Here is a 15,650-nt window from a genome sequence, read left to right on the forward strand (position 1 = left end):
CTGCTTCTCAATTTATGATTTGGGATGTTCTATCTAAAAAAAGAATTGCTTGGTTTGAAAGTCTGACTTGGTAAGTCAGAAGAAATGTGTTATATCAAATATTTAGTTTAAATTATGTTCCTGGTGTGATTGGACTTAGCAGGTAGGCTCATATTTATCTTAGCTGGTTCGTGCCAGCTTTATAGACTGAAGATCAGTTCATTTAAGCACATGTAATCAGGTTCAACTGGGATTCGGGTGGCGCTGTGGGTTAAACCACAGAGCCTAGGACTTGCCGATCAGAAGGTTGGTGGTTTGAATCCCTGCGATGGGGTGAGCTCCCGTTGCTCGGTCCCTGCTCCTGCCAACCTAGCAGTTCGAAAGCACGTCAAGTGCAAGTAGATAAATAGGTACCGCTCCAGCGGGAAGGTAAACGATGTTTCCGTGCACTGCTCTGGTTTGCCAAAAGTGGCTTAGTCATGCTGGTTACATGACCCGGAAGCTGTACGCCGGCTCCCTCGGCCAGTAAAGCGAGATGAGCACCGCAACTCCAGAGTCGGTCACAACTGGACCTAATGGTCAGGGGTCCTTTTTAATCAGGTTCAAAGCTCACTGGGTGACCTTTGACCAGTCTCTGTCTTTCAGCCCAACCTCCCTAACAGGGTTATTAAGAGAATAAACTGTAATGAGAACTACTTATGCCACTTTGAACTCCATGTGATAAATAAATGTAATAAATAAAATAATCTAAGGCCTGCACATGCAAGACTTCCATTGTCTTCTGTAAGTGAGGTAAAAGAGAAGGAGTTTAATGCTCTTTCCTCATAGGAAATGCATGAGAGGGCAAACTTCCACTTTCTTCAATAGCATTTATGTCCAAGAGGGCTTGCTTGAAGTCTTGAGGCCTCTATTTTTCCAAGGCTTCCATTTAAACTCATTTGGTTTCGTGAGCATGATCATTCAGTAAAGGTTCAAAAAACCCAAGTTATTTTTATAGAATTAGAGTTCCCTCCTAAGGTCCTTGTGGAGATGGAATAGTTATTAATTCAAGATGGTGGCCGTGTCATGGATCTTGAGCAGGTTACTTTCTATGGCAGTTTTGAAAAGAGAGAAACAAAACCCAAAAGTCATAATATATAGATACAGCTATATTCCTATGAGGAGTTTCAACAAGTGCACTATGGACAGCTTTAAAAGAGAGATTCCATGAAATTCATGGAGGATTGGGCTACCAATGGCTACTAGCCCTGATGACTGTGCTCCACATCAGAGGCAGTATGCTTCTGAATATTTGCTGGAAACTGCAGGGAGAGAGGGCACTCTTGAGCTCAGGTCCTGCTTTGGAGCCTGCCATGGTATCTGTTTGGCCCCTGGGAGAACAGGACACTGGACTAGATGGGACACTGACCTGGTCCAGTAGGCTCTCCTTACGTTCTAATGTTATTCTTCCCATTTCCTTTGTAGTTTTACTGTAACCGTCTGTGTGGCTTTTGAAGGTCCAGGCATTTCAGAAAAAATAGGTAAGACTTTTTAACATCTGTAAGATTGTGGTTTAAGATTAACTGACTTTCTGTTGCCATATTTAAACTTGCCTTCGATACCTGCCCTGTTAAGCTCCATTAGGGCTCTGTTAGGGCCGAACTGGACACAACCTCAATTGTTGGTCAAAGAATCATAGAATTGCAGAGTTGGGAGGGACCATGAGGGTCCCTCAAATGTGGGAATCTTGAACCCACGGCCCTGAGTCTCATGCGACTGAGCTATGTGGGAGTTCTATGTAAATAGCAGTCATGGGAAAGCCTGAGCACCATATGGGTGGGAAGGGGGAATTTCACTCTGCCTCTCCTTGCCACAGTCCTGACAAACATTGACTCTCCAAAGGTGCTGTTTTCATTAAAGGGAAGTCCCAGAGCCCACACTGGGATTATTAACTTCATGCTCAGTTGGGTTCTAGAAGTCATTCGGAATGCCCATGTAGGCATTTGGCCTACTTGTACTAATCACAGTCCTTGAACCTGAAAGAAACCAGATAGATTGGGTTTTACACAGTGTTATTTTTCTTTTAAAAAAGAGGTGCCGGAACTCACCATGAACACCTCCCTTGTTCTCTTACAATGGCAATGGCACCCACCAGAGAGGTGATAGAATTGAGTTCCTGTGAGTTTCCCCTGAAGAAAAGCCCTGGTTTTACAAATATAGGCACCATCTGCATTATACAATTGAAGCAGTATCATACCACTTTAAGCAGTCACGGCTTTCCCCAAAGAACTCAGGGGAACTCTGTTTCCCTCTCAGAACTACAGTTCCCAGAGTTCCTTGGGAAAGGGCATTGCCTGGGCCCTGGCATTTACCTCATCATGCTGAGTGCTAATACCGTACTTGATTAAAACATTTTACTTGAAAGATTATTGCTTGCATTTTTGTACAATATTTTGAAATGGTCAATTTGTGCTCTAATGACACAAGAAGTATCTGGACCATTTCCTTTTGGGAAACAGTCATTGGTCAACTGAACAAATGGTGAACTTCCATCAGAAATACGGGTGTTGATAAAACAAAAATAATAAGCTTTCTGTAAAAGCAGATCAGAATTTGAAGTGGAGCATCCAATTGACTGTTTTTATGATGTTTGGTTTGCTTACGTTCTCTTTAGCTCTGAGAGCTGAACTCCAGCTAGATGTGTTAAAAGTGAAAGGAGCTGTTAAGCGTGCCCTCTTGCTTGATTACCATCAGTCCCAGCATGTCTTCCTCTTCACAATAGACAGGCAGAAGCGGCTCACTTGCAAGGACTTCGTGGTTTATCTCAGAGTAAGTTTTGCTCTTTGCTGTGTCCAGAAAATTATTGCTTTGGGGGGAATTCTTTCAGAATATAGTCACTATCTGGATGATTAAACTAGGACTGTCAACAGAACTAATATAAGTACACCCCCATATTGTATGGGCAGATGTTTTTTACAGATGTGGAAAGAGCTGTACTACCATATCAGAGACAACTCTTATACTGTGAGCTTTGTAATTTCTGTAGGTTAGTTCACAAAAAAATATATAAATGCTTTTATCTCACTGGTCTTTCTGATCTGGGGAAACAATTCGTTATCGCTGGTTTTCTGGGAGCAGCTTTTCAGAAAGACTCAAAAAGAGACACTATTGATTATGAACAAGTTGGAGTTATTTTGACAATTCAAATGATTAAGCAATCTGCTCAAGTGGGTTTGGGTGGCACCTTTGGGTTACATACAAGGGAATGTTATAGGTAATGGTGGAGAATTTTTCAAAACCGATGCATGTGATTCCTTTCCTATGGAACACATCAACACTATTCCTTCCATAGGTCACATGTGTGCTGCTTCCATTGCAGCAAAGAGCTTGTGGGAACTGAGCTCTTTAGAAGTACAACATCATGGCAGACTACTGCTTTGAAATAGTTCTGGCTCTGCACAGATTAGCAACCTGCTTCTCAGGTGTGGATGTTGCAGAAGCAGTGTGTTTTGGAAACTTTGCTATAAGTGAAAACTTGTTCTTTGTCCTTTTTGGAGACTTTAGCTGCATTTGTCTGTAAACTTACCTAGTTGAACTAAATCCAGTGGTCCTCACTTCTTAGTAGACAGTCATAGGATCAGGATATTAATTGCTTCATTGCTGAAACAAAGACTACACACACACACACACACACAGAGAGAGAGAGAGAGAGAGAGAGAGAGTACATTAATGACATGCAATGTAAGTGAAGAGTTTCTATGTGATTTCTCTACCACAGGATGAAACTGAATACCGAGATAAGTTGTCTCCAATCAGCATTAGTTTGAACTACAGCTTAGATGAATCCACCTTTTCAGATGGTTCAGCTGTGGACCCAATATTGAACTATTACCAAGAAAACTACATCGGGGAGCAGGTGGGGTCTTGCATGTGTATTTCTTATGCCTCCAAACAGCTAACGAAAGCTACCATGCTGTGTGGCATCTTTTATAAGCAGCTTTGTTCAGGGTTTCAGCATTCTTTCAGTGTGCGCAACAAGAGCTTAATTTGTTCATTATGGTGAGCTAATTGAACCAGACCTATCTGAAATTTCTCGAACCTCTTTCAGCCTGTGTTTTTTCCTGAATGTTCTCATTCTCTTAGCCCTAGCTAACTGCAACAGCCTGTAAATCATATTCCTTGCAGCAATGAAAGAAAGATGTGCTCACTCTTTTAATATGCAGTACGTTAACATGCCTTTACATATATAGCCAGTCACCACTGGCTCTTTGTATTGGAATCAGGGGTTTGGAAGCATCCAGCCTTTGCAGGGACTTATTTTTAATGGCTATCAAACAAGCATGAAGGAAGGGAAAGGAAATGGCTGGGATTCCTTTCAAGCAGAGCCCCTAACATGAGTGATGCATGTTTTGAACAATGCAGGCTTACATTCTTGTGGATTGTGGAGAAGACAACATGTGCATTCCTGACTTGAAACTTTCCGCTGTGCCGTAAGTTTGAGCAAATAAACTTGTGTTTTGCACTTAATGGAATAAAGGTGTTCATTAAAAAAAAAAAACTGCTTGTGGGCAGGGGGTGGGGACGAGAAACCCACCAAGATTGCCCCATCCGATAGGAAGCAGATATTTCAACTATTGAATGCTGATATGAGCTTTTAAGGTTTTTTTTTACAGCCACTAAATGTGTAGCTTCAAAGATTTGTCACATCTAAACACAAAACAAAACAAAGCCACTTCTTTAACAGCTCTGCTTGCTCAGATTTTGCTTATTTCAGCAAAAAATGTTTTAGATATCCTTCCTGAGCAAAGCCATGGGTGATTGGTTTTGCTCAAGGCTGCAGCCTTCTCTTCTGGCAACAGTGCTGAAAGGGTACTGTTACAGAGAAGCATGTCTGGGTCGAGGATGGGAGTGAAAAAAAACCCTGCATCCTCAGGGCATTCCTTGAAAGCAATTCTAGTCTCACATCATGCATCCTTTTTTCCCAAAGCACACCTCTGCAGTGCAGTAAAGGCCAGCATATTGGACGGCTTTAAAAGAGGATTAGACAAATTCATGGAGGAGAGGGCTATCAGTGACTACTAGCCATGATGGCCATGCTCTACCTCCAGGGGACGTGGGTGGCACTGTGGTCTAAACCACTGAGCCTCTTGGGCTTGCTGATCAGAAGGTCGGTGGTTCAAATCCCTGCGACAAGGTGAGCTTCCGTTGCTCTGTCCCAGCTACTGCCAACCTAGCAGTTCAAAAGCACACCAGTGCAAGTAGATAAATAGGTACTGCTGCAGCAGGAAGGTAAACAGCATTTCCATGCGCTCTGGTTTCCGTCTGTTGTGCCAGAAGCAGTTTAGTCATGCTGGCCACATGACCCGGAAAGCTGTCTGGGGACAAACGCTGGCTCCCTCGGCCTGAAAGTGAGATGAGTGCCACAACCCCATAGTCGTCTTTGGCTGGACTTAACCATCCAGGGGTCCTTTACCTTTACCCTGGCTCTACCTCCACAGTTGGACACCGTAATGCTTCCGATTACCAGCTGCTGGAAACCACAGGAGGGGAGAGTGCTGTTGTGTTCATGTCCTGCTCCCTGGTTTCCCATAGGCATCTGGTTGGCCACTATGAGAAGAGGTTTCTGGACTAGATGGGCCACAGGCCTGACCCAGCAGGCTTTGCTTATGTCATTACGTCCACCCTAATTGAAAGTCACAAGTGAAAGGAAATGTGCAGCTTGGCAATAATGACACAGGGATGACTCCTCACATCTGCTGAAGGGATCTCAGTTTGCTGAGAAATTGGCACTGTTGTGTATTTTGAAAACCTGTTATGAAAATGAGCTTTCTTTCTTACAGGGATAGAGATCAGATCATAATTGGGGAGGAAAACTGTGTCACACTTATGATCAACTCAAGAAATGAAGGCGAAGGTGCCTATGAGGCTGAGCTCCATATTAAGATACCCCCAGAGGCAGATTACACCGGTGTCGAGCGTATCAGCAAGGTAACATGCATTGCCTTGCCATCTTCTTTTTCCCTAACAAGAGGCTGCATAGCAGAAACCTATACAGGCACTTTACGGGAGGAAAGCAATGGCAGTCATAGATATTTGACATCAATTATATTTATTTGAACCAAGTAGGATAGCAGGCCCTGAAAAATAATATTTTAAAATGAATTATTCACACAAAGATGTATAGTAGCCTCCCCCAATATGGTGCCCTCTATCACCCTGACCATTGGCCATGCTGGCAGGGGCTGATAGGAGTTGTAGTCCCACATCACCTGGAGGACACCAGGCAAGGGAAGGCTGGTTATTGTAATGTTGTTCAGCAGTGGAGCCTGAACTGAGCTGGCTGTAGTTTGTTTTAGTTGAAAAGTTTAGAGGCACTTTTGGAGGAGCCGAGATGAAATTCTATCCCCTAAATACACAGACAATTCATGTGCTCACTACAGGGCAGTATATATCAATTCATCTGACTACAAAGCCTGCAAGCTGATACAGCATGAACTTTATTTTGGATAGTTCAAAGCATGACACGCCCCCCCCCAAAGGAACCAAGGTGTGCCAAGTTAATTTCCTTTCGAGAATCAAATATTTTTCTTGTGTTGAAAATAACTTCCTGCTCCTCTTCTTTAGCCTGTTCTACTGATGCAAAACTCACTGAAGGGGGTAAGAAAGATCTGTCTGTAACAGTTGACAAGAAAGGAACTGTGCTATTCTTAGAGGCTATATTTTTAAATTAAACAAAGCTTTGTCTTGTATTTGTAGACTCATCTCTAAAAATAATATTTAAAAACCTGACCCTTTTGCTACCAGATGTGTTTTGGTGTTCTGTCCAGTCTTTTGTGCAGTTGTGAAGGTCATAGCATGAAGCTTTATTATTGTATTATGAGGGTGTGAGTTGCTGAGGCAGGTATGTTAGAATCAGCATTAGAAATGTGTTTAAGATGTCAATCAATCAATCAATCAATCAATCTCCTTTATTGGCATAGAAAAAGCACATCGTATACATGGATCATAACACAACACAGTTAACGAAACATAGTAGGAGTTACTTTAGGATAAAACTGTCCAGACAACGTGAAGTACAGAAATGGCTCTTAGGACTGATGGTGACATAATTTTATGGCGTCACTCAAAAAGTGTTTAAGATGTTTTAGAGATGTTTCTAGTGTTTTATCACTTGTTGTTTGTCACCCAGGGCATCTTTAAGAGGAAGGGCAGGTTATAAATTTAACAAATATTTAAATAGTAACAACAACAACTGTTGCGGCTAGACAAATGTGTGTCAAAGCAGAAACTCATTTGTTTGTGTGGTTTTTTTTGCTCATTTGAGGAATAAACGTTTAGCTGCTAGCTGGCGGGGGGGGGGAGCGGAAATCAGCTTAATTAGAGCTGCCACCACCACCCCGGGAGGGGAGGGGAGAAAAAGAAATACCAGATTCCATGTCTTAAATACACTCACACCAGGAGCAGGTGTCCTTGATGCTAGTGGCACTTAATTCCATGTAACTTTCTGTGCCGGAGCTGGGTGTTAGAATGTCAACAGCTAACACTCAGGCCATTAATATCCGGGCCTTTGGGGAAATCATTTGTGGCCAGTGATTAATCATCATCACACAGGCAGCTCTGCCAGTTTTAAAGCCTACACAGCTTCATTCATCCGGGAGTTCTGCTAGGTTGCCCATTTTCGTCCACATTCCTCTTGTTTCCACTTGAAACCAGATCCAAGTTGCACTGGTGCTGATGTTAATTGGTCAGGTTTTGCTACTGTTCAGAGCGGTAAAAATAAGCCATGTGTTCCTACAAAAGGGGAAATAAAGTCATTCCTAGTGTGTAGTAAAAGGCTAGTGTGGCTAAATATTTGGAGGTGTTAATGGATTAGCAAATGTGACATGGGGAACTGCCAATAGAACATGTGTCAGTTGTTCTCCTTTGCAAATACCCAGGTCTTTATTCTCCGATACAAGAATAATTTCTGCAATCTTGCTGTCCTTTGAGCTAAGTGGGTTTAAAATATGGGGAGGAACTGAGCTTTATCCATTAGGTCAGTGGTGTGATGCTTCTTGGGTGTGCCTTGTTTTCATTAATAAAGATAAGGAACAAAGGGCAAGCAGAAAAATACTGTGAAGAAAACACACAAAAGACTAACTAATGCATGCTACCAAGTCTTACAGAGACTTGATATTCATGGATGAGGCATAAGGGTCACCTAGTCAGTTCTGTGTAAGGGGTCCTTGGATGGTCAATGAGGGTGATGAATAGGGTTGACATGGGCAATTTCTGGTCCTCCAGATATTACTGGACTGCAGGTCCCATCATCCCTGACAATTGGCCATGCTGGCTGAGGCTGGTGGGCATTGGAGTCCAACAACATCAGAAAGAACACGGGTGGAAAGGGCCTTGTGTGCTGTGGCACCAGTGTTCTTTGAAACTCACTCCCTCTTGAAGGACTTTGGAGAAGCTGCCATGGGCACCACACACAGACCACAACCAAGTACACCATTCTACCTGTTCCATTGGCTACCAACAGACCGCTTCTTTCAAGTCTAATTTCAGTGGCGGGTGAGATCCTGTGGGTGCCAGGAATGGCCTCTCCGGGCACATGTGTGCTCCCAGGAGCCACATTGGTGACCGCTGCCAGGAACTAGTTTCCTACATAAAGTTAAATTAGCTGGCTGTTATGTAAAGCACAGGATTCCTCACATTTCTGAACCACTGTATGTAAAAGTACAATCACTGGGGCATGCACAGCGCCTCATGTTTTTCAGAAGTTCTGCCGTATACATTCCTCATATGATTTTATTTCTCTAGCTAACGATGCCAACGAATTAAGGCAAAGAAAGACAAATAAGTCTGTTTTTTCTTTTGTTCAAGCCCCTATTATGCAACTTCTCCTGTCTTGCAGCTCCCTGTTCTTTCTCCCTCTGTTCCCTTGTGTTTATACAGATGACCTGGCTAGAGAAAGGAGGCCAGAGATAATACACAGAAAGATCAGAAGTGTCTTTAGTCTAAAAAAAGAAAAGAAAAGAAGAGCCCCATCAAAGCAACAAAAAATAGCCTGCGTTATGGGGTGGATAGAACGCAGGGCTGAAAGTCAGAACACAGGGGTGGCAGGACCCTAACTTCAAAATCCTTGGATGCATTCACAGTACTTAAATTATTGCATTTTTACAGCTAGATGTGCCCTCAACACTTTTGGAACATCCATCAGCAGCAGATTTCTCTGGGTGATTGAGAAAAACACAATTCTTTAGTAGAGTGCTAATTACTTCTGTTCTCTTGGGCAGAAATAAGTTGAGTCCTTTCAGAAAGCGAAGACAGATGTGACAATTTAAGAGCAGCCAAAGAGGTTCATTGGTGCTTCCCTTCCAGTAAGAAAATTAAAACAGTTGTGTGTATCTTCAGAGAGCTTGGATTTGCACTTCCGGGTTAGCGCGATCGGTTAATGGCGGATTCCCTCCAAGCTCCGGAGGGAATCGGCTCTGCTGAAGACGGGTCTTACCGCGCCGGCGACGCGGGGACCCTTAGAAACCGCAGGCGCGGAAGCCTGCGGACTTGGTGACTCGGCGGGCACCTTAAGCGCCCTCCCCGACCCACGAAGAGCCTTTTTAAAGGCTACGGAGAGGGTACGGAGAGCAGCGTGGTGCTGTGAGTAGACCGCTACTTCAGTGGAGCGAAGCCGCGAGCCATGGCCGGAGAGCGCTGACTTTTTCCCCAAAATTTGGACTGGAAAACAAACAACCTGTGAGTAGAATGGAATTTGGACTTTAAAATTTTTACCTTTGAATTCGGCATGACCGGGGGATGTGCTAAAGGGAAGTCCGCACCCCCCCTACCTACAAACGATCTAAAGCAAGGATTGGAGAACTAAGGTGGAGAGATTACTGTCTTTTTGGTGCTAGATAAAAGATATTTCCATGAATTTGACAGAAGAAGTCTTTGTGCTGGAGAGAAAGGGAGGAATTTTGGAAGTTTTTGTGTAACCCCTCCCCCCGAACCCGGGAGCGTCCTGTGTGTGTGCCGGAGGAAAAAGAATAAGGAGTTTGACAGCTGTCAAAGGAGCTGTCAAACGGGCAGTTAAAGTCAAGAATTTTGCTATTTAATAACTCTCTGAACTAAAGGTGTTACATTTGAATTGAGGTGGTTGGAAACAAAGTAGTAATAAACAACAAAGTAACGGATTGTTGGAAAAGGACTATTAAGCAATTGGAATCCCCCTAGGGGGAACTAGAGACATTACAATGGCTGCAGAGGGAAAATTACTGGCAGAGATAGAAAAAATGTTTTTTCTCGTGGGAATCTTGCAAGAGCAGAGTACGGCTATGAACAAAGAACTTATGACCTTGAATTCTAAAACAAACAACTCTGCTGAATGCATAAAGGATTCGACTGATAAAAAATCTGCAGCTGAACCAGAAGAGACATCTTTGGAATTGGCGGAGAGGAAAGAAGGAGTGGAGAAAGTACAGGTGGAAAATACCAACCAGAAGCCTATATCGTCAGAAAATAAAGAAGAAGATCTTTGGATTACAAATCTGCGAAAGATGAGAAAGATGAGGAAGGAAGTCCCCGGAGTACTTGGAATACTGGAATTTAAAAGAATAAAGAAACATGATCGGGACTTCCTCTTTGAGTATGGGAGAGCAGCTGACCTTTTGCAGCAATTGCTTTTAAACATTTTGGATGGAAGAAAATTTGATGTGACTGTGACAGAACTCCTTCGAGACCTGAGGACCAACAAAAAGGATTACCAACAAAATCGGCAGAGAGAGACTGACAGAGAATTGAAGGCCTCGGATGTGAGGAATCCGGGCTAGGAACTGTTTTTGTGGACATTTGCTTGGGAAGGGATGGAAACCGGGATAGGGAGGGAGGGGAGAATAGAATTTCAAAATTTTATGATTTTTGTATTTGGCCATTGTGACCTATAATTAATATAATAAAGGGAGAAATTCGTGGAAGGGAAGTTAGATCGACCTTAGAAAAAGGATTTAATGTTTATAAGAGAATTGGATAAATTAAATGTGGACAAGTAAAAAGAGCTAAGTTTTAAAAATAATAATAATATGTTTAAGATTATAGATAAGAACTTGCTGAACTAATTATCGGAATTGGGATGTATGAAGAGGGGGTGGGGGGAAGTCAGGGAAAGAGGGTAAAGAAAGTAAGGGTATGAAATTGTATATGTGTTGTCTTTGTCTTTTTGTGTGTGTGTGTGTCTTTATAAAATGTAAAAACCCAATAAAAATTTTATTTAAAAAAAAAGAGAGCTTCGATTTGAATGGGGATAACCTGTTGGTTATAGGTAGCCTATTGGTTAGTGCCTGTGATGTCACCACATGCCAGGGGTTGGGAACCTTTTTTCAGCCCAAGGGTTGCATTCTGTTGGAGGATGCCTTCCATGGGTTGCATGCCTGTGGGCTGAAGCCAAACATGGGCATCACCAGAGGCAGAAGTGGGCAGTGCAGTGTACCATACTTGTCCATGTATAAGACAAGGATTTTTTACTCTAAATTAATGTTTAAAAATGGGGGTTGTCTTATACATAGATAGTGCATAGGGGGACGGATGATTGGTTGCAGCCATGAGCTGCAGCTTGTCAGCAGTGATTTGGTGGGTGATTGGTGGCTGTGGGAAGGGCTGCTTTGGATTGGCTGCTGCTGTGGTAATTGAGTGGTTGATTCGTTGATGCGGCAATGGCTGCTGTGGATTGGCTGCTGCTACGACAATTGGACGTGATGAGCGGGCAGACGCTTGTTTGCTTTTACGACGCGAGTGATTGTCAGTGTTTATCTGACGGCTTAGTGATTTTCTGCATTCCCTCCCAAATAAAGCTCAACAACGTCGGCCACCTCCTCCTATTTTCTTAAATTTGAGCCCCCCAAAATAGGGGGCATTTTATGCACGGAATAATAATAATAATAATAATAATAATAATAATAATAATAATAATAAATTTATTATTTATACCCCGCCCATCTGGCTGGGCTTCCTCAGCCACTCTGGGCGGCTTCCAAAAAAAAATATTAAAATACTGTAATACATCAAACATTAAAAGCTTCCCTAAACAGGACTGTCTTCAGAAAATACGGTATGTGGCTGTTGCCTTTTGCACAGAAGGCGACACTATAGCCATGCAAAAGCCAGAGGTTTCTACATACCAGATGCATACAGAAATCTCTGTCCCCTATCCAGGCAAGCAGAAAGCATTCCCACATTTCAGGGGCACATTACAGCAAGGCCCAATGCACAGAACAGGGCCAGGGATTAGGGGGATGGCCTGGGCTGAGGTTCCTTAACACCTGTTACACACCTTTCCTCCTCCAAATCCAGGAACTGCTCTTTAAATGTTTATGAGTGCCTTTTGTAAGGTGATGTACGCATCAGGAGTGAGCGACATTTTTGCTACTGAGGGCAACTGTCTGGAGGCAGAACTGGGGGAGAACTGTCTGGGGGCAGAGCCATGGTAGGCAGGGCTGGTCCCCCACAAATGCTTCCTCTCTTAAGATCATCACTACAGCACACTCTTTGACTCTCACACCTGCCGTGATCCATCCATCCATTTGCACACACATCAATTGCGCACCTACACAAACCCACAAAAGGGACATTTTTGGATGCCTTTTCAACACACAGATTCAAGCTGAATTCACACTTTCGAAGCACCCAACTCTCCCTGTCTGTGTGTAGACAAGTGAGGCTGTGGGAACAGAATCTGTGAAAGTCCATCTTAAATGAATCTGTGAAAGTCCATTCACTATCTTCCCTTCTTGAGGGCTGCTAGGGACCTGAGAAGCTGCCAAGTCAGATGTTTGGTCTTATCTAACTCAGTACTGTTGACGCTGACTATCAGCAACTCTCCAGGGTTTGAGGCAGGCATCTTTCTGATCCCTGTCTGGAATTGCATACCTTCCAAGTGCCCCGTTCAAAATGGGACATCCCGTTCTTTCACGCGAGATCTCGGCAGCCATTTTGGGTGTTGTAATCTTGCGTGCTCTCACAATGCTCTCTCATCCCTGAAAAGGCGCTTTTGGGGGAGGGGCGAGAGCGATGCGCAGATCACATGACTCACCTGAGAGCATGTCCTGGAAGACACATGTCCCAATTTGGGGCTTGAAAAAGTTGGACAGTATGGAATTGTCAGGGGTTGAACCTGTGACCTTCTGAGTGCAAAGCAGTTTCTCTACCACTGAGCTATGTGCCTTATGAAATATTAAAACCCCAATATGGGGACCACTAACTGTTTCACATTATACACATAACATTTGAAAGATTCCTATTCCCTGCACTGGCCCAGAGACATGCAGACTCTGCAATCTAGCATTGTGTATCCACCACCTGGCGATGGTGGCTGTGTTGATTTGCAAGTGTGGCATGTATAGACAACAGCACCCAGCAGGGGTAAGAAACTTTTATTTAATTGTTATGCCCACTGCATGGAGAAAATGCTCTGACAGTCTCGCCAAGGGGGAACCTTCCATTTCAATCAGAAGCACAAACGTCACCAATGAGATTAATATGGAGGTGAAAAAGGTACTTATCCTACTGACTTTGGAAAAGGTAAATTATTCTCACTCACTTCCACGAAGCTCTTGGGCACTGCAAAAAATTTCTTTTGTCCTAAAGCTCAACTCCGTTCCAATAGCTGTACACAGTCAATGCAACTTTGCTAGCAACTTGGCTTCACTCCGTAGATATTGTCTCTTCGTATCTGTAGTGAAAGAGCAGATAATGCAAGAAATAAATATGAAAATCTTATTTTTTCCTTCCGAAAAAGAAAAGACAGATATATTATGCTCTTCAAAGTGTCAAGCCTTGCTTAAGCATGAATGAAAGATTGGGCCTCTGTGCAGGTGTTTGAGATCAGGAGTAATCTTGCCATCTAAAAGCCATTCATTTTGCCAACAGGATACATTCTGGATTGACCTTTGACCTCCCTGTTGGTGTTCTTTTGTTACAGGCCTTGCGCGTGCTGAGCTGCGATTACAAGATGGAAAATGAAACTAGAATGGTGATTTGTGACCTTGGGAACCCCATGGCAGCTGGAACAAATGTAAGACAACACCAGAAACGTTTGCTGATTTTTATCAAATTGAATTGTTTGGGGGAGTTAATGGAAAACTGCTTCAATTAGGGGAATTTGTGTCAATAAGAGGCAGCTTTAAAAATAGATATATTTGGCCAGGAAATGGTTCATATAATAGAAGACAGCGTTACATTATATTTTTAAAAAGATAATAGACTGATTGGTTAACTTATTTATGAACCAGGCCACAATCCATTTGAAGTAATCAGCTCATATTCTGGCAAATTAATTGGACCTGAGTACTTAAGTGCACACTTGTCTGATTGCTTTCACTGAGATTTAGACTCCAGTCCTATCCATTTGCCTGATAATAAACCCATTGAACTCTAAGCCTCGCTTAATACATTGCATAATCCTTGACAATGCAATCCTTTACATGTCTATTCAGAAGACATGTGAAAAATGGTTTACATCACTTCTGAACAATTACTGAATGTAGGTACATACATCTGATTCGGAAAGGAATGTCCCCACTAAGGACAATTCACTTGAGAATTTCCACGGTCTGATTATATTATTTGTTTTGTGATGGGTGGAAACACTAAAATACGTTACTCTTGATTGTTATCATGGTTTTGTTTACATCATAGTCATTTGAATCACAACTAACATTAGAAGTGCATTTATTTGCAAACAAAAATATGAGTGGAAAAAGCAGCAATTGCTGGTACCCCCTTGGTATTTTCTGTGATGGGATGGACTTTAAGATCATTATACAGTGGTACCTCGGGTTACATACGCTTCAGGTTACAGACTCTGCTAACCCAGAAATATTACCTCGGGTTAAGAACTTTGCTTCAGGATGAGAACAGAAATTGTGTGGCGGCAGCAGGAGGCCTCATTAGCTAAAATGGTGCTTCAGGTTAAGAACAGTTTCAGGTTAAGAACAGACCTCTGGAACGAATTAAGTTCTTAACCTGAGGTACCACTGTATATGACTGTTGTTGTTGTTGTTGTTGTTTTGCATGAAATGCCAGGGAATATATAGATAATTCAAGCAAACTTAATTGCATGTGTTAAAAAATGAAAGTGTGCTCACCTACATTTATGGCATTGGGGTAAAATCTATTGACGGATAAGTTCCAGAGAACTGATTTTCGGGTTGGTTGGAACAGCTCCCCTATGAGGATGGGGTTTTTGTCAATTAAAAAATAGGTGTGTAGGGGTGGGGACATGATAGAAGTGTGCAGAGTTTATATGCCTTCTGTCATAGTGCTGGAACCTGCAGCTATCCTACGAAGTGGAATGTTGGAAGACTCAGGGCAGACAAAAGAAGTGTTTCGCCACACAGGGCATAGCTAAACTTTTGAATTAACTGCAGACGCTGTAACAATGGCCGCCAAATTCGACAGCTTTAAAAGGGGGGTTATGAAAATTCATGTAGGATAAAGGCTATTAATTGCCATTAGTCCTGATGGCTGTTTACCACATCCACTGTTGTAGGCAGTGTGCCTCTGAATACCGCTTGCTGGGAATCGCAAATTGAAATACTTTATTGTCACTTGTACAACTTGTATACAGTGAGATTACATGAGCACCCCCCACTCAGCTCTCTTAGTCTTAATTCCCCTCGTTTACTGACGCACACCCACCAAACCCGAAAGTCAGTTGCCCT

At 42.8% G+C, this 15,650-nt stretch overlaps 1 protein-coding gene across 2 annotated transcripts in view; it reads left to right on the forward strand.

Moving 5' to 3' along the window:
* The window catches only part of ITGA8 (integrin subunit alpha 8), a 123,790-nt gene that overhangs the window by 64,414 nt on the left and 43,726 nt on the right, over positions 1–15,650 (forward strand). For both annotated transcript variants that reach the window (XM_081881920.1, XM_081881921.1), the window contains exons 16-21: positions 1,444–1,499; positions 2,633–2,787; positions 3,737–3,874; positions 4,381–4,448; positions 5,799–5,946; positions 13,910–14,002. In XM_081881920.1, coding sequence (XP_081738046.1) covers positions 1,444–1,499; positions 2,633–2,787; positions 3,737–3,874; positions 4,381–4,448; positions 5,799–5,946; positions 13,910–14,002 — 658 coding nt within the window. The remainder of the gene's footprint in view (positions 1–1,443; positions 1,500–2,632; positions 2,788–3,736; positions 3,875–4,380; positions 4,449–5,798; positions 5,947–13,909; positions 14,003–15,650) is intronic.

This window comes from Podarcis erhardii (assembly GCF_964252035.2).
Source record: "Podarcis erhardii genome assembly, chromosome: 12".
Taxonomy (NCBI): Eukaryota; Metazoa; Chordata; class Lepidosauria; order Squamata; family Lacertidae; genus Podarcis; species Podarcis erhardii.